Source organism: Eleginops maclovinus, chromosome 13, assembly GCF_036324505.1.
Source record: "Eleginops maclovinus isolate JMC-PN-2008 ecotype Puerto Natales chromosome 13, JC_Emac_rtc_rv5, whole genome shotgun sequence".
In the NCBI taxonomy this organism is placed as follows: Eukaryota; Metazoa; Chordata; class Actinopteri; order Perciformes; family Eleginopidae; genus Eleginops; species Eleginops maclovinus.
Window position 1 is genome coordinate 16,727,502 of NC_086361.1, and position 21,309 is coordinate 16,748,810.

At 41.8% G+C, this 21,309-nt stretch overlaps 1 protein-coding gene across 1 annotated transcript; it reads left to right on the top strand.

Annotated features, from left to right (window-relative positions):
- The first annotated feature begins 1,762 nt into the window (after window positions 1-1,762).
- Window positions 1,763-19,362, top strand: col1a2 (collagen, type I, alpha 2). The gene is made up of 50 exons (XM_063899021.1): window positions 1,763-1,954; window positions 2,385-2,386; window positions 4,994-5,029; window positions 5,482-5,565; window positions 6,180-6,236; window positions 6,488-6,532; window positions 6,616-6,669; window positions 6,814-6,867; window positions 7,015-7,068; window positions 7,183-7,236; window positions 7,802-7,855; window positions 8,035-8,079; window positions 8,207-8,305; window positions 8,509-8,562; window positions 8,833-8,931; window positions 9,240-9,284; window positions 9,596-9,694; window positions 9,853-9,906; window positions 10,014-10,121; window positions 10,224-10,277; window positions 10,400-10,498; window positions 10,783-10,836; window positions 11,007-11,105; window positions 11,216-11,269; window positions 11,365-11,418; window positions 11,544-11,597; window positions 11,909-11,962; window positions 12,069-12,113; window positions 12,234-12,332; window positions 12,490-12,597; window positions 12,721-12,774; window positions 12,897-12,950; window positions 13,884-13,937; window positions 14,081-14,134; window positions 14,250-14,357; window positions 14,453-14,506; window positions 15,003-15,056; window positions 15,181-15,342; window positions 15,482-15,589; window positions 15,761-15,868; window positions 16,077-16,130; window positions 16,230-16,337; window positions 16,433-16,486; window positions 16,590-16,697; window positions 16,813-16,866; window positions 16,964-17,071; window positions 17,188-17,434; window positions 17,561-17,745; window positions 17,869-18,111; window positions 18,313-19,362. The coding sequence occupies exons 1-50, from the start codon at window positions 1,885-1,887 to the stop codon at window positions 18,457-18,459; spliced, it is 4,059 nt and encodes a 1,352-aa protein (XP_063755091.1). The 5' UTR covers window positions 1,763-1,884; the 3' UTR covers window positions 18,460-19,362.
- Window positions 19,363-21,309: the final 1,947 nt, after the last annotated feature.

The window sequence follows — 21,309 nt, forward strand, 5'->3', positions numbered from 1 at the left end:
TAAAGAGGGGGGGGGGGCTGTCTGTGGGCAAGAAGCAAAGAAGAGTTTTGCACCCATTTTGAATCGATTATTCTGTAAATATATAAATATAATATAACAAAACCAAGAGGAATCCTCCTCTATTGTCTCTATATTCCTTTACTGGCTTAAATAACAAGTGCTAGTACACATTCCTGTACCATGTTACAAACAAGAGCCTCAACATTCACAATAAATGCTAAAGTCAATCAGAGAGCTTTTCATCTTTATAATCTGCTTCAAAGCCAAGGAAAGCATATTTGCAGAAGATCATCAACGTGGCTGACCCTATTCCTTTCTAACTGCACTTTTAGTCTCACACAGTTATATGTAGAAAAGGTTCTGATAGGTATGTCTTTTTAAGAAAGGTCTCAACTATTATCCTTGGTTTGGTTTATGAGTTTCCGAATAGGGAAAGAGGAATTAAAACAAATCATGACTGGATTAAAATGATTATGCCACCATAACAAGCAGCTTTATGTTGTAGGATAGGTTTTCAACATTACTTGTGTGCCATTGGAACCTTTTCTTACTGTGATCATTTTTCCTGTGGTTAGAATAAAATGTGTCCTGATCCTTTAGTCTTCAATAAGTGCTTTAACGTAAATGGAAGTGTTCAGTGCATCACTGCCTTTTTTTAACATTTAGGAATATGTTTATGCTGTATGCTTTACTCACTGAAATTATATATATGAGGCAGTTAAGGGGCAATGCTGAGCTGTTGTTGGAGGGGAAGTAAAATAGATGACATGTCTGGTCATGTGGTAGGTAAGAGCTGCTCACAGAGAGTGTGTGAGAGGGACGGGGAGAACTAGAGGTTGAAACTAGATCTCTTATTCTCACCTGTCTTTTGTCAGTCTAAAGCTGCAGTAGAGTTGTTGAATATAAAACTCTGCATTCCACTCTTAAGCTTTTGCACAGTAAAGGCTGCAAATTCAAATGTGATTACTTTAACATATCCAGATAGTTTTTGCAAAAATGTCCAGATGCATGAACAGAAATATAGTTTTACTGAACACACAGTTTACGAAATGCTTGATGCATGTGGTTTGCACTTGTGTTGGGAAAACTGATTAGCTACTTGACTGCATTGTGGATATGTTGATGGTAGCCACATAATACCCAAAATAGTGACGATGCCACAAAAATGGAAGAATAAGACTGAGATGTAAAAGATTTTTCAAAATATCCGTGCGTAAAAACGGAACAGACTTTTAGTCCGGTAGTTCAACAACGATTCAATAGATAATGCTACACTCTTAAATTAGTTTCCCCTCACAAAATCCATTAAAAGGAGAAAACTCAGGCCCTCTCTGAATAGACTGATGCCCGAAACGCGCATCGAAACGGGCACATTTTACGCACAAACCCTTACTGCGCTCAAGGTTGAATGCCCGGCCTCCGTATCTCAGATACTGACAGTCCGGATTCACTGCAACCCGTAAAAGAAGGAAAAAACGTAGGCCTTCTTCTCCCTTTTAAACCCCGACGCTGTCCACGTCCTCAAAAAGAATGGATCTAATTAAAACGTTGCACTCGTCATCATCGCCAAAGCGTTGCCAAACGGGCTCTGGTGGAGAGGAGGCTGGGAGATGCAGCACCACATGACTGAGTCTGAGCTGGAGAGGGATGGGAGTCAGATTGGGTTTCTCTTCTCTCATTGGTCGGTGGGCTGACTTTTGACACGCAGACCAGGGACCCTCCTGCCGTATAAATAGGCCTGTTCGAACTTTATTATTCTAGCATCAAGGCTGCAGGTTTCTGCTCAGTTTGGAGTTACTCGTGTCACCACAACTGTATGCCTGCTTGAAGGAGGTTTAAAAACAGGGGTTTAGCAGCACAAGGAGTCTGCATGTCTGCGTAGACATGCTCAGCTTTGTGGATACTCGGATTCTGTTGCTGCTTGCAGTAACTTCATACCTAGGATCATGTCAATGTAAGTTTGAATATCTGCTCTTTCTCTGTGATGGATATTTTTCCTTGGGTCCCATTGCTTGAGGATCTTGCGCTTTGGCTTTTGTTTGGGACTTACATGAAGGTCAACCTGAAGACAGCTCAAAGCAGAATTAATCTCAACGGATCGAGCTCATGCAGAGGATTCTTCACGTTTTTTCCAAGGATACAATTGTTTGATCTTTGATTAGTTTCCGAAAGAGAAGTTTCACTCCAGACAAAAGTTTTCTTGCTTTGAAAAATATCTTTAAAGTAGTCTCCTAGTGTCTTTTAAAACTTGTAATGCACGTTGGTTCATCAAAATAGGTTAAATGTGACTTTTCTTTTAGACATGGGATGAAAAACTGTGTGGGGCGTTGTACATATTGTTCCATCCAGGCGTCCAGCTAATGATCTTGTATTATAGGAAGCAGCAGTGTCTCCCCCTGGTGGCCATGAGTGTTAACATCTACCTGGCACCAATACGATTTTTCCTTTAGATTTTTTATTTTAAGGAAGGGTCATCTTTTTACGAAAAATGAAGAATTATACTAAATGCTTACACATGAAATGTATATTCTACATTTTGTCAAAAAGAAAAAGCATTGTTTTTAACTTCCTTTAAAGTTGCAGCTTACTGATTGTGAAGTATCCTTATATAGGCAACACATTTAAAGACAAGAAATATATTGAAGTTAAACCTTCCTGTTAACTTTTCCATTGTTGTATGACATCAAGTAGGGAGATACATAGCCTTACATCACTTTCAATGTCCAAGTGCGCCGCCCTGTGGTGTAGTTTGGACATGAAGTTTAGGGTTCAAGGGGAGGTCCCAGCTGTGCCATACCCAGCCATGACCAGCTGATGTCCACCTGCAACAAAGTGTGGATGAGAGACACATACATCAGCCATGATTGTAGGACACACTCATCGGAAGTATAAAAGACGGTCTACAGTTTTGGATAGTAGAATTCAATCTAAATGAGCTAAATTTCTCTCCCTTTTTAACACAAATTTAGGTTTATCTTAAAATAATATTGCAGCGAGAACCAGTGGACCATAAATAACAGATGTCATACATTGCCCTAAACAAGTTAAATAGATATTATCTTGTTTTGGCAGTAGCAGGCTAAATATTCCTGTCCCAAGGGCACAGACTACCCGTTCAGGCATGTTAGCAGCTGGATCCGTAATATCTGGAATGCTATTGAACACTGAGACTCACATTACTCAGGTTTGTCAGAGGATTTAAGAAGTTTAGTATGCAGAGACGGCCCTCAGCTACAGTTTTAGATATGAGCTAAACAGGTAGCAAATTAACTATGTCATGCTCTGATAATCCCAAACTCTTGACATGTTTTTTATACCCCAGATGATGCTTAATGTCATAAAAAAAAACAAAGACTCCCAGCTTTGTTTGTTCTTTGAATTGAAGTTTAATTTGAATATAGTATTATTAGACTGTAACATTCTTGCTGTGCAAACTGATTTCAAATCATGTAGTTTGGTTTCAGCCTCTCATCCAAAGAGTGCCCTTTAATAGACTTTGTTCTCATATAAAAGGATAACTTTACTTCACGATTTTGAAACGTGTTAAAAGAATTAAGGTCTGTGCAAATGTAATTGTTTCTTCAAGTGACTGTTTTGTTGTCAAAATGCTAACTGAGTATTCCCTCTTCTCTTCCCACCCTCCCCTTCTCCAACCTCCTCCTCCTCATCTCTCCAACACAACAGCGGTTAGTACACATGCATGAAATCATGAAAGCAGTATTTCCTTAAAGATAGCTTTACCTTGTCTTGCCTTGCCCTTCTTTTTCCTTCCACGCGCTGTTAAACAGTCCCAGAAAGGAAGACTTCTCGGTTGGTCTTGATCGTTTGAGCAATCTCATGGCTGGCGGAGCATTTCATTTAGGAATTTCTGCCCCTCAACCAAATGATTTCTTGCAGTTTTCTCCCTTCCTGTCCATGAATAGGTGAGGGTCCTATTGGCTAAAGTTTGTGTCAATGAAAGCTAAAACCGCAGCTCTGAGGCACCCTTGGGGCCTGGTACAAAGGATCCTTTCTGAGGGGCAGAGGAAGGTTTGCCCCCTGACAGCTGGCCTTGGATCAGTTTGTAGTCTTCCTCTGCTTCTTGGTTAGGATTTGAAAGCTGAACTCAGATAAGTTTGGTAATAGTGAGATCTTCAGCTGAGATATAAAAAAGATTCAAAAGGAATTGCTATCAAATTGTGAAAGATTAAGCCCCCTAATGTAAGACAAACATGAACCTGAAGTGGGTTTGTTTAAGATATTCTCATTATAATTGAGATTGCTTAAAGCAGCCTGCTGTTTGCAGTGTGCACTGTGTGGTCCTGGTAGCTTTCAGAACTTGTAGTTGATCCATGGACTAACATGCTCTTATTAAGAGGTTGTTGTATCTGGTTTATGAGCTTTCCCTGCTGTGTTTCCATTGTGATTCCTGTATCTGCATGAGCCTTTTTTATATATCCTTGTGACAGAATGTCATCCTTTATTGCATGCTTAGCTATTTCCTACCATGGCCACTCATCCTCATGCTTATGCAAAATATAAGGTAACTGGGTATAGCCTATATGTAAAATGGCATGAAAGATTGAATAATAAATCTTACATTTATTTATCTTCTTTTTATTTTTAGGACACTTTCAAGATGAGCACATAACGTTTTTCGTTTGTGTCCTTTAATCACCTACAATATGACGAATCAGTCACAAAATGTTCAGGTTGGACCAAAATAAGGTCAAAGGGCAACTTTGCCTTATTACTGGAATGTCTTTAAACTTGCTTGCCCTTACCCTATAAGGTCAAGTTTGTTTACATACATATGGTATTGATATTATCATACACCAGATTGTTTGAATACAACTCATATCTGGTTTTTATTTCCTCTAAGCTACATTGAGCATAGATCAAATCAAAGGCCTGCTTTGCTTTAGTAATATTCAAGAGCTGACACGTTGCTAAAGCAGCGAGCTGAGACATCTGCTCGATGTTTTGGTCTGACTGAGTGATATTTCTGCTGCAGGGTCCCAGAGGAGAGAAAGGACCTCGAGGTGACAGGGTAAGCTGAAGTTAAACTATGCTTCCTTTGATCAAACAACTATTATCAAATATGTAATTTAGGCATCTGGTGTGGCACATTTTGGATGCATCTTTGGCAATGTAATTGTTGACGTGATTTGACCTTCTAACCTCAGTAGGCCACACCCCTTTGTTACATCACCCATAGGCCCTACTGTTTACACAGTGACACTGAAGTAAATGGTTATCAGAGGTTTTAGTTCAATATTAATCACATTTATTTAAGTTTGAATGTAATTCCCCCGATTTTGTCTCCTTGTTATACCTTTTAATACCATCGTTTGATTTAAAACTGGTTAACTTTTTTATCATTTATCTCAAGTTTCTGTTTATTAATGAAATAGACTATTCCAAGAATAGCAAGGAACCATCATACCAGCTCCTGTTGATCCAGTAACAGTGATTACTCACCATATCATTTGTGTTTTGCAGGGTCCTCAAGGCCCAAATGGAAGAGACGGCAAAAATGGACTCCCTGGCCCCGCTGGCCCCCCTGGTCCCCCTGGACTCGGAGGAGTAAGTCCAATGTTTAAACTCGTAAAATGAGGTTTACTGTGTAAATGTCAAAAGTGGTAAAATAGCTATGATGATAATGCAGTACTTGACCTCCAATATTCCTGGTGGTGCAAAACGCATTGAAACATGGCTGTTTGCTGAGTGAATTTGACCCACATTCAGCTCATGGGGTCTGCAGGCTGTGATTGCCCTTGCTCTGTTGTTTTGATGTTGAATTTGAAAAATGTTTTGTATTTTATTAGAAATAAGTCATGAGTCATTATCCGGTTACCTTTGTCCTTACCCATGTGTTGAACACACAACAGGTTACTATATGTGTTATTTAATATATTTTAAGTCTTCAAACCCTCGATTAGTTAGGATGATCGATTGCATTCTGTAGTAAATTGTTTTATTTGAACAAACAAAGTCTGAATACTTTTCAAGATAGTATTCATTTTTTAAATCTTACATAAGGGTTTTAATGGCTGATTATTGCGACATGCCAAATGCATGGTCAATCTTATTAGCATGAACCATGCTAACATTTTAGGCTACCACTGTTATTTATTTGACCTTTATAAATGTTGTATTATCTCATCTCATTACATATGTGATTTTCTTCTATTTTTCAGAACTTTGCTGCTCAGTATGACGGTTCAAAAGGTCCCGATGCAGGCCCTGGACCCATGGTGAGGGTCCCGCCCTTTTTGCCACACAGCAGTATTGATCTACCTTTAGCCACTGACCTCACTGCGCCTGCGCTGTTTGTTATTGTTATTTGTACCTTTCAATTATACACAAAGAAATGAATAGTCTTTGGTAAGGTACCATACCTCACAACTTATTCCTGTTGCGTTTACACTCATGACAAAGTTCAACAGCATTGATTAAAGTATTGTTAATGAATGGTATGTATAAATACCTTCTTTATCTTTTTCAGGGACTGATGGGCCCCAGAGGTCCCCCCGGACCTCCTGGACCCCCTGTAAGTACACACAGCCACTGCACATTTAAACTATGTATTGTTTTGGTCCATATGTAGATTAATTTCCTCTTATCATTCAACAGGGAGCTCAGGGACACACAGGACACCCCGGTGAGCCCGGAGAGCCCGGACAGACTGTAAGATCATCCTCTAAAATATTCACAGTTCTACAAATGATCAAGTGTTTGCTTTTGGAACCATTCCTTGTCAGAATCACACAATCACAAGATGCCACCATCTTTAAGTATTTATTGTCTTATAATGTCTGTTTTTTCCCTAAGGGTGCCCTTGGTGCTCGTGGACCCCCTGGATCCATTGGCAAATCTGGAGAGGACGTACGTATTTGTTCATGTTTCTACCAGCGCTTTTTAAGGGCTACTTTTGTTAACAAAAATGTCCCTGCTGTCCTACAATGGGTTTGACCTGTCTATATTCTTGCAGCCATAATGTCAGACAATAACATCCTATTTGTTCTCTCACAGGGTAACAATGGCAGACCTGGCAAGCCCGGAGATAGAGGTACCCCTGGCCCACAGGTAAGAGATCGTCCCTGAAACAGTGAAAAAGAAACACAAACAGAAACAAAACCGACATGTGGAGTGTAAATATGGAGCATGCTGAAGTAATATTTTCTTCATTTTGAATTGCAGGGTGCTCGTGGATTCCCCGGAACTCCTGGACTTCCAGGGATGAAGGGACACAGAGTGAGTGTTGATCTTAGCCTCTGTTTGACCCGACTTATTACTTCCTGGTTTACCAAAACGCCACAAGTCCATTGGCTTGAATAAAGCAGCCGAAGGCACCCCAAAACAGGAAAAAATTGCTGAAGAGCTCCACCTGTGCTGTGTGGACTTACATATTTTGGATTTAACTAGCCCTGCTGGGAATTATTATGGACCTAATTTAATTTTGAATAGCTGCAAAGTAGATTCAATACAGCGCTTCATTGCAACTATTTAACATTTTTATTTTCTCTATCCCATGACAACATCTATAGCCAGGTAGTGAACTTAATGTGTCATGTGATAAGGATGGGTTTTCTGGCAATATAGTATGTCTTGTTTATCCCAGAAACATATTCTTTTGATAACATTGTATTGACTCTATTGTTTATGTGCGTGTTTCTGAAGTAGAACCAAAAGTAGAACTGGTAAATAAATACATTATTGCACTGTATTACACCTACAGTGTAATTAACCCTGTATATGACCCAACAGCCTTTCATGTGTTAGCCCATATATTCATCTTCATTTCCTTTTTGTGTGACAGGGTTACACTGGTCTGGATGGACGCAAGGGAGAGAATGGTGGTGCTGGTTCCAAGGTAAGGAAGGCACCTTCCTTCTCACTGCAGCAACAAATAACATTGAGCACTTTATTTCTGTCTAGCATTGTACATGTTTTGTCAGGGTTTCTCTTCTTGACCTGTTCACCTTTGACCTTGAGTCACTTTACTATCGATATGTCATTAAACAAATCCCCCTTCTGCTGTTTCTCCTATAGGGAGAGCCTGGTGCCCACGGAGCTGCTGGAAGTCCTGGACTCGCTGTACGTTTTTGATCCATTTTCCAGCCTTACTCTTTACTAAATCATACAGCCACAATTTGTATTTCTAAATAAATGACTGCAACTAAGAGCCTTTTTCTCATCAATATGTTTTGTATCCTCCCTTCAGGGATCTCGCGGTATGACTGGTGAGAGAGGCCGTGCTGGCCCTGCTGGCCCTGCTGGTGCTCGTGGTGCTGATGGCAATGTTGGACCCGCTGGCCCTGCTGTGAGTATTGGCCCTTTAAATCTTTAGTAACTGTAAGATCAGTATATTTTTTGAATATTCAACTCAAGATACATATTCAGAGACGACTTTCCGGTTGGAATCCTAATGGAAATAATTGCTCCTATATTACACAAACTTTGAGCTAAATGTGAGCTTTGACCTACATAAACATATCCTAATGTCTCCTTTGCTATTCCTCACAGGGTCCCCTCGGATCTGCTGGTCCCCCAGGTTTCCCCGGTGGCCCCGGACCCAAGGTAAGGGTGCACTTCCTGTCGTTTTGCAACACATCCTCTCAGAGAGGTTCACGTTTATGCCACAATAAAGGAGACAATTGTCATTAACATTCAGTTTTAGAATCTGTCAATGTTCACCATCCCAAATGGCTTCCTACATACTATCCCCATGGGAATAGGTCATACATGTAACTATAGAAAACACCATACAAACAAATATCATCACGCCCTTAAGAAAAGCCATTATTATGATTTCATTATTTGATTATGATGTATTTCTGTCTTTGACAGGGAGAGATCGGAGGTGCTGGTGCTTCTGGCCCATCTGGACCTCAGGGATCTAGAGGAGAGCCTGGTTCCAATGGCGCTGTTGGCCCCGTCGGACCTGCTGTAAGTATTCAAGGAGTTTACACTCAAGTGTCCTTCCTGTAAACGGTATATGCAAAAACATGTATTTGATTTACTCCCGGAATTTTTCTAGATTTTTGTTTTGTTCCAAACTAAATGGATCAATTACAAAACATGAAATATGAATGCTGACCATTAGTCTTGATTATGATTGAATAATTTGCATTGATTTGCCTTTGGAAACATTTGCTATTGCTATCCATGCATTTGTAACTTTGCATTTGATGTTTAAGTTAGAACATTCTAATTGTTTTGATCTTATACGCCAATTTCCTGTTTGTTCCTTATAGGGAAACCCTGGTGCTAATGGCCTGAATGGAGCCAAGGGACCTGCTGTAAGTATTAAAGATGTATTATGAGATCATACAAATATCAAAAGCCGTTTAGGGTCACACAGAGGTTACAACAATTCGCCTTTTGCCATGCTGAACACATTACACATCAATAATTATGTTGTTTAAAGCACAGCATTTATTTTAAATGATATACCGATGCATTATTCTTTTTTATTTTATAATCAAAGATCATCTCTGTTATTATATACTTTATGTGATGATATAGGGCAAACTTAGACGTGTGGAAGAGATAACATAAAGATAGTGTTTTAGGGCTGAGTGATGCTCATCTATCTGTCCTTGCTGTTTAGGGCACCCCTGGTGTTTCTGGAGCTCCTGGCTTCCCCGGACCAAGAGGCGGACCCGGACCCCAGGGTCCTCAGGGTGCTGCTGGACAGAGAGGTCTTGGAGTAAGTACACAACCAACCATCACACAAACATTCACAAAAAAATACAAATTCACTTGAAAGCATGCAGATGAATTAGCAATGCATACAGATACATAGAAACGCTAATTCTGCACTGCTGATTGATCATTTTATTAATTGCTTCTGTTTGTCTGCTTCAGGGAGATCCTGGTGTTCAGGGTATCAAGGGAGATGGCGGACCCAAAGGAGAGCCTGTAAGTTCACACCATCATCCTCTCCTTTTGTTTTAAATTCCCTCAAACTGAATCTGATGACCTCTGAACCCTGCATTGTCCTTTAACTTCTCTGTTGCTTTCCTCAGGGTAACTCTGGACCTCAGGGATCCCCCGGATCTCAGGGTGAGGAGGGTAAGAGAGGACCCACTGGTGAGATCGGCGCTACTGGACCTGCTGGAAGCCGTGGAACTAGAGTGAGTACCACACTGCTGTCTCTAATGGGGGATGTTGCACCGATTTGATTCCATATTCACAGTTTGTTGGATCACCTGCTAATGCCTGTGTCTGTCCTACAGGGCTCTCCTGGCAGCCGTGGTATGCCTGGTAGTGAGGGAAGAACCGGCCCCATTGTAAGTGTTCAATGAACAAATCTCACTCCACCAACATGCTCAATAAAACAATTAAGTTCTGTTTTTACGTGCATGAAACTTTCTCCCCATTTATCTTGGACCTGCTTGTTTCCTGTTTGTAGGGCATGCCCGGTGCTCGTGGTGCTACTGGTGCTGGTGGACCTCGTGGACCCCCCGGAGATGCTGGCCGCGCCGGTGAGGCTGGCGCTGCTGGTCTCAGAGTGAGTCTTTTTCTTAATTTGTCCACATCAGAATAATCTTACCTCTCTGTTAGTCCTAGTTTAATTAAGAATATGTTTTTGGTTAATTGGAGCTGAGCTGTAACAGTGTGAAGCAGAATGGATGTTATGACTTCAGTACAAGGCTGTTGTGTGATGTACATTTGCCTTGTGTGCATTATAAAAACAATATTTTGATAAAAGGTAGTGGGCCCAAGGGGTCAGCTGTAACAGTACAAATGTATGATAATACATACAACTTAATGAATGATGTTTATTTTGAACAGGGTCTCCCAGGAAGCCCCGGAAGTTCCGGACCCCCAGGAAAGGAGGGACCTTCTGTAAGTAAATCTGAATTTCACACTGAAAAATGTATTATAAATGATCCACAAATACTATTTTGGGACAAAGACATTTCCATTAGTTTCATGTTGTGCTGTTAATGAAGAGATTTGCCTCCATAAATGCAATTAACATGACTTCCTTCTGTCCTTTCTGTGTCCTCTTACAGGGAACCTCCGGACAAGATGGCCGTGCTGGACCTCCCGGCCCTACCGGACCCAGAGGACAGCCCGGAAACATTGGTTTCCCCGGACCCAAAGGACCTTCTGTAAGTAGCAATAAAGCTAAGAATGGAAGATGAGCATTTAGAACTACATCCTTTATTTTTTTTTTAGGTTTATCATAACCTGTGCTTAACCTACATCCTACCTTCTTTAGGGTGAGGCTGGAAAGCCCGGAGATAAGGGATCTAGTGGCCCCACTGGACTGAGAGTAAGTAAAAGAAATAACCAGCAGTTGTTTTATATGTTAAAAAACAGTCAGCTCCATTGTCAGTTGTTAAAACATCTCATTATTCTTGTATGTAGGGTACCCCTGGAGCTGATGGCAACAATGGAGCCACTGGTGCTTCTGGACCTGCTGTAAGTATCCTTATATATCAACCTAATGTAATGGCAGTTTCCTCTTTACATATAACATTTATAATGTGATTTTGTTACTATATCCATCCTGTTTTTAAAGTTGGACTCTCCCTCTCTTGCTGCAGGGCGGTTCTGGTGACAAGGGAGAGCAGGGACCTTCTGGAGCTCCTGGTTTCCAGGTTCGGATCCATCCTCTGATCCTATTCCCTGCTCGTTGTAAACTTAGCTAATGAAATGTCAAAAGGCCCTAATCAGAGCAAATTCAGTCAAATTGAAATGTTGTGCCTATTATTATTATTATTACTACGTGATTAGTTCACAAAAGGTCAGAAATTGGTAAACCATTGATATTCCCTTCACTTTCATAAGGAAGTAAAGAAACAACATGCATGCAACATATCACCTCAAGTTGTAGATTTTAAATCCAAGTGTCTGCTTGAATGGTACTGTCGAGTCCATTGGCCCTGATGTTGCATCTTGATGTTTTCAGGGTCTGCCTGGACCCGCTGGAGGTGCTGGTGAGGCTGGCAAGTCCGGAGAGAGAGTAAGTAACGCACAAACACACATTGACTTCCAGCATATTACACAGTCGAACAATAGAAATGATATAATATAAGTACATCTCTAACCCATCATTCCTGTCTCTACAGGGTATCCCAGGAGACCAGGGAGTTGCTGGACCTGGAGGTGCCAAGGTGCGTTCACATGTCCATGTCATTGTTTCCAGGGCAAATGAAACTGGGGCTGTTAACATGCAACAATAAGCTTCAGATATCCAAAGACAATGCACTGACTCTCTTTGCGTGTTCCTCCAGGGAGAGCGTGGTAGCTCTGGTGTTGCTGGAGCTACTGGAGCTCAGGGACCATTGGGACCCCGTGGACCTGCTGGAGCCCCCGGTACTGATGGTGGCAAGGTAAGTGAATGCCACCATTAAACATGAAAAGGATTAGCGCTGAGTTGTTCATATGCATTTTTTATACAATTATTGTCTTAATTTGCTTTTCAAATTTTGAATTTATGGAAGAATGTGTGTGGAAACTGGCACTATAATTTGTCATGTCTGTTTTCAGGGAGAGCCTGGTGCTGTTGGAGCTGCTGGTGCAGCCGGACATCAGGGAGCTGGTGGCATGCCCGGTGAGCGTGGAATCGCTGGTGGCCCTGGAGGCAAGGGAGAGAAGGTAAGTTCCAAAAATCTACAACCTGCAACAAAAAAATAAACAGGGATTTCAGCCCTTAAAATACCTTGTTGAAGGGGAATGTATATATTCTCTTTAATTCCCATGTCTTTTTTTCTACCATAGGGAGAGGGTGGACACAGAGGCCCTGACGGAAATGCCGGCAGAGATGGTAGCCGTGTAAGTTCAAATTTCAAACTCTTCTTGAGGCACTTGATTTAAAAATGGTAGCCAATCACTTAATTATTTTACATGTATCAACCATAGCCGTGTTCTTAGAGTCTTCTCCTGTCTCTTTCTAGGGTATGCAAGGACCTGCTGGACCCCCTGGACCCACCGGAGCCAATGGTGATAAGGTAAATTAGTGATATGTGAATATTTTAAACTAAAAACAAAACAAAGCAAATATAATAGTTAAAATGAAGGTGTTTGGGATGAACACAGTTTAAACAGCTTAATTAATGTTACAGACCCTCGTTACAATTTTAAAAATGGCTGTCTACATTATTCAAGATGGCTGACAGAGTATCGGACCAACAGAAGAAGTGCTCTTGAGATCAAATCACTTTCAGAAATAATCTCTTGGCTGACCATGCCAAATCCATATCTTTGAACATCCTACTTCCCATTAGAAGACCCCCCCCCCCCACTCCCCTCCTTCCTCTGTGGCATTGTATCTAAGGCTAGAACCTCAACACTGCCACCTGATGGATGTGTTATATCATTACAGCAAAGGCTGAACTACCACCTTTTGAGCATAGCTGTGCTGATAATAGTGCTGAACTATTCAGAAAAAAATACATGATTACTTTTTTAATATTTGATATTTCGATTGCAATATGATTCCTGGTATTGTATTTTATAAAATCCAATTCATTTTTCAGCTCTTGGTGAGAATACAATAAATGAAGCAGACTAATGCATAACTTTACATTTAATATATTGAAGGTTACCAATGCAGTGCCATTTTTCCTTACTGTTAAATGTATTTTGGCCCATGTGCAGACAGGAAAACAACAAAAACAACGAGGCTAAATGTGTATTGTGTTGCCTTAAATAATGTAAGCCAAAGGATTCACTAACATTTATATCAGTTTATCAAGTTCTCAAATGAAATAGCTAACTGTCTTTTTGAATTTGCTTAGTTTTCTCCTGTTATTATCTACAAGTTTCAAAGTCAGTAAGTTTAAATCTATTTAACTGTGTTCATTTATGGATAGGTGATAATAAATGAAAGGATGGTTTAAACGATGCTTAGCTAATGAAACACTCACTTTTCTCTCCTCCAGGGAGAGAGCGGTGGATTCGGAGCTTCTGGACCCGCTGGAGTTCGTGGATCCTCTGTGAGTTGCTGGGGCTGAAGTCATTCATTATAATAAACATTTTGCCATTAGGCATGACTATCAAATGAACATCTCAACTCCACATACCTCTTTTTAATGTGCAGCATAGACATTCTTCCTAACTCATAGCTTGTTGTCCACAGGGTGAGCGTGGAGAGGTTGGACCTGCCGGAGCCCCCGGATTTGCTGGACCCCCTGTAAGCTGGCAGCCATTCACCTTTCAATACATATTATACTTTATGACACAAGTGCTTACACACACATTCAATTGCCCAGATACTGACCCAGCCACAATGCTCTTCCTGTGTATAGGGCTCTGACGGTCAGACCGGAGCAAGAGGAGAGCGCGGACCTGGTGGAGTTAAGGGAGAATCTGGCACCGGCGGCCCTGCTGGACCTGCTGGACAGTCTGGACCTGCTGTTAGTACAGATTCACTGGACATACATATTAATCATTCACAAATTATGATGAAATTATGCTAATATGGAACGTATTTCTTCCTTTGGTTATCTAGGGTCCTTCTGGCCCTGCTGGACCTACTGGTGGTCGTGGAGACAACGGTCTTCCTGTGAGTATTGAAACATAAAGAAATAAAACATCATTCCACCTGATTACACCTAAAGGCATTGAATATACAGACTGACATGACAGAATACCTAAACACAGATTGAAGCACCTGCTCACGCTGACTTTACTATTGTGTTTGGGACCACTGGCCATCTCAAATTAAGTAAAGGCCTCCAGCCCATGTAGTGCCTGGAGGTCAGCATCGCAAATCGAAATGAGCCAATTTCCATTTCAAGTGTCAAATTGAACATTTTTGCTCTTCTTCAAATTATTTTTAATCTAAGCCTAGAAAGAACAATATCCCAACCCTATGGTGTCTGCTCACACACACACACACACACACACACACACACACACACACACACACACACACACACACACACACACACACACACACACACACACACACACACACACACACATAGATAGACATAAACTGATCCACCACACATTCACGATGACCGCTGTGTAACCTTTGATGGTGTGTGTGATGTCAGGGTCTGACTGGTTTCCCTGGAGCTGCTGGTAGAGTTGGTGCTGCTGGTCCCTCTGTGAGTATTGCTCTTACATTAAATAACATTGCCAATTCATCCCCAAATCATTCTGCTTTTTATACCAGTGAAACAGAGGGATGACAATTGACATGAACACATTCTCCTCCTCTTTCCCTCTCAGGGTATTGTCGGCCCCCCTGGCCAAGCTGGTCCCGCTGGTAAGGATGGTCCTCGTGGTCTCCGTGGAGATTCTGGTCCCTCTGGTCCTTCTGGAGAGCAGGGTATGGTTGGACCCCCTGGTCTGTCTGGAGAGAAGGGACCCTCTGGAGAGCCTGGCCCCGCTGTAAGTCCTAGCTGTTATCTGGTCAAAAGCATGAAACCATGAAATACTGCAATGTGGGAAACAAAAAGAGCTTGATAAATAAATGTAATGAAGTTTATATTAATATCATTAAATCAACATTTGGCCTGCGTGTGTTTAGGGTGCTCCTGGTACTTCTGGATCCGGTGGTCCTCTTGGACTTCAGGGATTCGTCGGTCTGCCTGGTGCTAGAGGAGATCGTGGCTCACCTGGTGGTGTCGGTGGTGTCGTAAGTAAAAGTTTGGCTGTGTAAAGGCTTATTGAATACGATTTTTCACATGCACCTTTGCTAAAGAATGTATTTATCAGAATGTCAAACATGTGGTGCATACACACTGACTCACACAATGTAAAGGCCTTTGATTGTATTTGATCCATTTGTTTTCTAATCCAATCACAGGGAGAGTCTGGTAGAGTTGGACCTGCTGGTCCCAGTGGAGCCCGTGGACCCTCTGGAAACATTGGCATGCCTGGTATGACCGGAGTCCAGGGAGAGGCTGGACGTGAGGTAAGGATTGCACAGGCTCATAACAACAACTACAATGACTTAAGTGGTGGCCAAATGTGGAGAGAAGTCCCCTTATTAGAAGTATTTTACTTAAAAACAACTTGTAGAGTAGTTGTACAAAAACATGGACTCACCACTACCCAACACGATGGCTGATACTAAGATAGAAACGTTTTAAATTCATGGATATATTCTTTGCTACCTACAGGGTAACCCTGGTAACGATGGACCCCCTGGCCGTCCTGGTGTTGCTGGATTCAAGGTACAGACCATTACCTAACCTTATAGCCTGTTTGCTTACAGACTAAACAAACATATATGCTGTACTTAAATCCCTCACCTTCATCCGCACCCCTTTTAGGGAGACCGTGGTGAGCCTGGATCTGCTGGTGCCATGGGACTTTCTGGTTCCCCCGGACCTGCTGGACCCAGTGGTGCTACTGGCAGACCTGGAAACCGTGGAGAGGGAGTAAGTACAAACAGCAACCCTTTCAAGTAGCAAGGTTTGCAGAATACACAACTGATAACAGATTTCCTCATTTCATCTTTTACTCTTTTATTTAGGGCTCACAAGGTCCCGGTGGAGCTGCTGGTGCCGCTGGAGCTAGAGGTGCCGCTGTAAGTATATTTACAATAAACACATTTAGTCATAGGAATAAAACAGAACTGTGTCCATTAACTAAAGTACCCCTGTGTAACATGTTTTTCTGTTTATGCATAGGGACCTGCTGGAATCCGTGGTGAGAAGGGAGGTGCTGGAGATAAGGGAGAGAGAGGCATGAAGGGTCTGCGTGGACATGCTGGTCTCCAGGGAATGCCCGGACCTTCTGTGAGTGACCGCCCACCTTCATGATGCACACAAAATATGGAAACGTCAAGCTCGATGTGCTACCATCTACCATCCCTACTGCAAAGTCATTTAATGATGTACTTTCTCCCCTCAGGGACCATCTGGTGACACCGGATCTGCTGGAGCTAATGGCGCCTCTGGACCCAGAGTGAGTGGCATCCTAAGAACAATACAGCTGTGGTTTTCTTGTTACACCTGTATCCACCAAGTCCATGTTTGACTGTGTCATGTGATGATCTTCTCAGGGACCTTCTGGACCCCACGGACCCCCTGGTAAGGATGGCAGAGCTGGCGGCCATGGAACTATTGGATCTCCTGGTGCTCGTGGACCCCCTGGATACGTTGGACCTGCTGTAAGCACTATATATTCTTGTGACACTTAAGCACCATAGAACTTTCTAGGATCCTCAGCAAAAGATCCAAATGCAACTTTGATCTACATATAAATCCGCTCTCCTATCCATATCAGGGTCCTGCCGGATCTCCCGGTCTGCCCGGACCTCCCGGCCCATCTGGTGGTGGATATGATGTCTCTGGTGGATATGATGAGTACAGAGCTGACCAGCCCGCTCTGAGAGCCAAGGACTACGAGGTCGATGCCACCATCAAGTCCCTCAACAGCCAGATCGAGAACATGCTCACCCCAGAGGGATCCAGGAAGAACCCTGCCCGTACCTGCCGTGACATCAAGCTCAGCCACCCCGAGTGGAGCAGCGGTAAGCTCAATAATCTGACAGTACCATGTGGCATATATACCGCATCATTCAGTAATGTTTAGATCTCTTTTGGAGTCCTTATATGTTTGCTTTGTATTAATTTGACTCTCCTTATCTACCCGGTAGGATTCTACTACATTGACCCCAACCAGGGATGCATCAATGATGCCATCAAGGTCTTCTGCAACTTCGACACCCGCGAGACCTGCGTCCATGCCCATCCCGGAAGCATTGCGCGCAAGAACTGGTTCAGAAGCTCTGAGAGCAAGAAGCACGTCTGGTTCGGAGAGACCATCAACGGTGGTACTGAGGTGAGAACTACAGACAGGACACGTACTTGACTTTATCTGAAAAAAAGGGGTTTGAACACCCGGAAGTACCAACACAACAAAATATTGACTAAAATATTGACCGTCATTCTTTCCTCCTTGCAGTTCACTTACAACGATGAGACCCTCAGCCCCCAGAGCATGGCCACCCAGCTTGCCTTCATGCGCCTGCTGTCCAACCAGGCTAGCCAGAACATCACCTACCACTGCAAGAACAGCAATGCCTACATGAGTGATGAGACCGGTAACCTGAAGAAGGCTGTGGTGCTCCAGGGATCCAACGATGTGGAGCTGAGAGCCGAGGGCAACAGTCGCTTCACCTTCTCCGTGCTGGAGGATGGCTGCACTGTGAGTAGTTCTTTGGTCTTCACTGCTACCTTCAGCGCTTCAGTTTCATCCTTATTAATGAGATAGAAATGATTATTTTCATAACACTGCTATTTTAAAGCCTTTTGTGTCAAAAGAAAGAGTTAATTAGTCCTACAGCTGTGTGATTTTTTATCATTTTGCCATTTTTCTAAACTATTCTCTCATACTTTACACCTGCAGAGACACACTGGTGAATGGAGCAAGACAGTCATTGAGTACAGAACAAATAAACCATCTCGCCTCCCCATCCTCGACATTGCACCTTTGGACATTGGTGGAGCTGATCAGGAGTTTGGTTTGGACATTGGCCCAGTCTGTTTCAAATAAATAGACTCATGATAAATTAAACACCAAAAAGAGAGAAAGAACGAAAAAACAAAATCTCTGCCCTTCTTTCTGTGTTGTTTTTTTATACTGAATGCTGATTTCTCTCTGCACATCCACTTGCTTAAGATGGGCAACTATCTGAGAGGACTGAACGGACTGAAAGGAGCGATTGTGCAATGCAAATTAATACAGCAACCCAAAGGGACGCGGGAAAACAACTTGTTGTGGGACATCATGTCATCCTTTTGTAAAAAATAAAAGAAGTGTAATAAAGACGCTGAAAGTATGCATCAATTTGTGGTCTTTGTATATCTTCCAAAGAGGAGGTTTAAAACCACAATTTCCATGAAAAAAAGGTTTAAGCTACCTCATGCCTGTACTTAAAGAAAATACTTTTGACAAAACCTGGGTCCACAACCGAGATGTTAAGACTTCTAATGCTTCAAGCTTTGTCCTGTTTCGGAAGGTGCTCAGTTACTTGAAGCAGAGATCTATGGTGCTAATATGCAGCTGCGGAGCAAACCACTTTTTACTGTATTACTTTGTATTGACATTTGAGGAGTCTTGCATTCGTCTCCTGATACTCCCCCATTTTAAGCAGGTGGAATGTTCTTAAATCTAATGTCTGGTTTTTGTTTTGTTTTGTTCTTTTCTGTTTTGTCAAGAAGGTTTTTTTTTGTTTTGGTTTTTGTTCAGGCTTTTTTTACTCTTCAAACCCCACACCAAGTGTTCATACTGACAGCACATATTTCATCCAATTCTGAATGGTTTTTAGACGGCCTCTCTCTCTCTTAAAAAAATGAAACCACAAAGTCTATTGTACCTATTTTGTATATGTGAGATGTTTAAATAAATTGTGAAAAGTTCTGAAATAAAGCATGTCCAATGTTCCAAAACACACTACTCAGTGACTTAAGTGCTTTCATGTTTTAATGACACCATTGAAGGTTTGTCACTGTATTTTGGTTCTAGTTTGGCTGATGATGACATATCATCATTAATTTAAACATCTTCCTATTGTGGAAGCACAGCCATATCCTTTTTTACTTTCCCCCTCTTTATTGCTTTTCAACAGTACATCCAATTTTAATGTACAGAACATTTCTGTTGACACTGTCCATGCCAATATGTGATTACTAACGTGCATTGTTTCTTGTAAATATGCATCCTCTGATGTTGCTTTTCCTTGCTTTTGCATCCAAATAAATTTCTGTGATTTGGATCAAGGCTTGAATTGCAGTGATGAATGCACATTGATATTAGATTCAATATGAGGACATGGCTCATGCATTACTGCAGACATGAATGTTTTTTTCACTTCGTCACAGGCTGAGAGTCAGCATGAGTTCAGTGTGTTGTGGAATCTGGGATATGCAAACTTAAAAAAAACAAAAACATTTATTTATACCTCCACATGTACATTAGGAATACCTCTGTTCAGGCCAAGATACATGTAGGAGCACCACTACTTAAAAAGTCACTTGCAGCACTTTCTATAACCACTAGAAGACAGTATAGTGTGTTCTTTAGCATCCATGCTCTGTGGGCGATACATTTAGTAAACTGATCAGCAAGACTCGGATGCCACTGACACAAGATGCATATCTGAGCATATTTTTACAATAAAACAATATTAATTTGATTCAATTAATGATATTAAAAATACAATTCGGCCTTAGATGATGCATACATAGGTTACACGGATACACAGTTGTTTTTTAATTGAAATGACACAGCTGAACAACACTTCAGTTGATGATGTATGAAATCCTTATGTAAAGTGTTGGAAACTTGAAAGCACATTCCTCAGCTACTGACTTTACTGCAATTTTAAGATACTTTTACCTTAAAACTGACACTTCCCCTTCATCTAATTTCTCTGACAGCTCAAGTTATGTTGCAGCTTAATATTTGCATTATCTTTTTCTAGCTACCAGACCAACTAGTTGGATTACTGCAACCAGGTTTTACATACTGTAATAAACGCATCCCTTATTTACCCTCACTTTCCCAATGATCATGTAATAATGTAGGACTTAACTTTGTTGCTATTTTTGCTATAATGGGGCAAATAATAATACATTGAACAGTTTAAATATAAAGGTCAACACCATCCAACAGTTCCTGCTCACTGTTCCTTTTGGGCCAGCTGGTCTTTGGAGCCTATTGACACACCCATACATGCATACATGGCTGATTATTGACTTCCCCATTTGTATCGAGTTCAAGCAATGAGCAAGATGGCGCCGAGGATGGCTGCCGTGTCTCGAGCTCCAGGATACTCTGCAACTTCTACAGGTGCACCATTGAGAGTATCCTGACTGGCTGCATCACCGCCTGGTATGGCAGTTGCACCGCCCTCAACCGTAAGACTCTACAGAGGGTGGTGAAAACTGCTCAGCACATCCCCAGGACGGAGCTGCCATCCATGGAGGACCTCTACACCCAGCGGTGTAGGAAGAAGGCCGGTAGGATATTAAAGGACCCCCATCACCCCAGCAACAATCTGTTCTGTCTGCTGCCGTCTGGCAGACGGTACCGCAGCATCCGGACCAAGACCACCAGACTCAGAGACAGTTTTATACCACAGGCTATAAGACTGCTGAACTCCTGAGCTGTGTGAATGTCTACTCACATCTGTCTATAGTACACACATACATATATATATACATTATACACATCTGCCAAACATATCTGTTTATAGTACACATATCTATATATTATACATATCTGCCATACACATCTGTTATATGTAATATATGCATCTGTCCATACCTCCTCATTCCACAGAGTAAAGTATTTAAATACTCTCAATATATTCCACATATGTATATATTTCACATCCTCAAA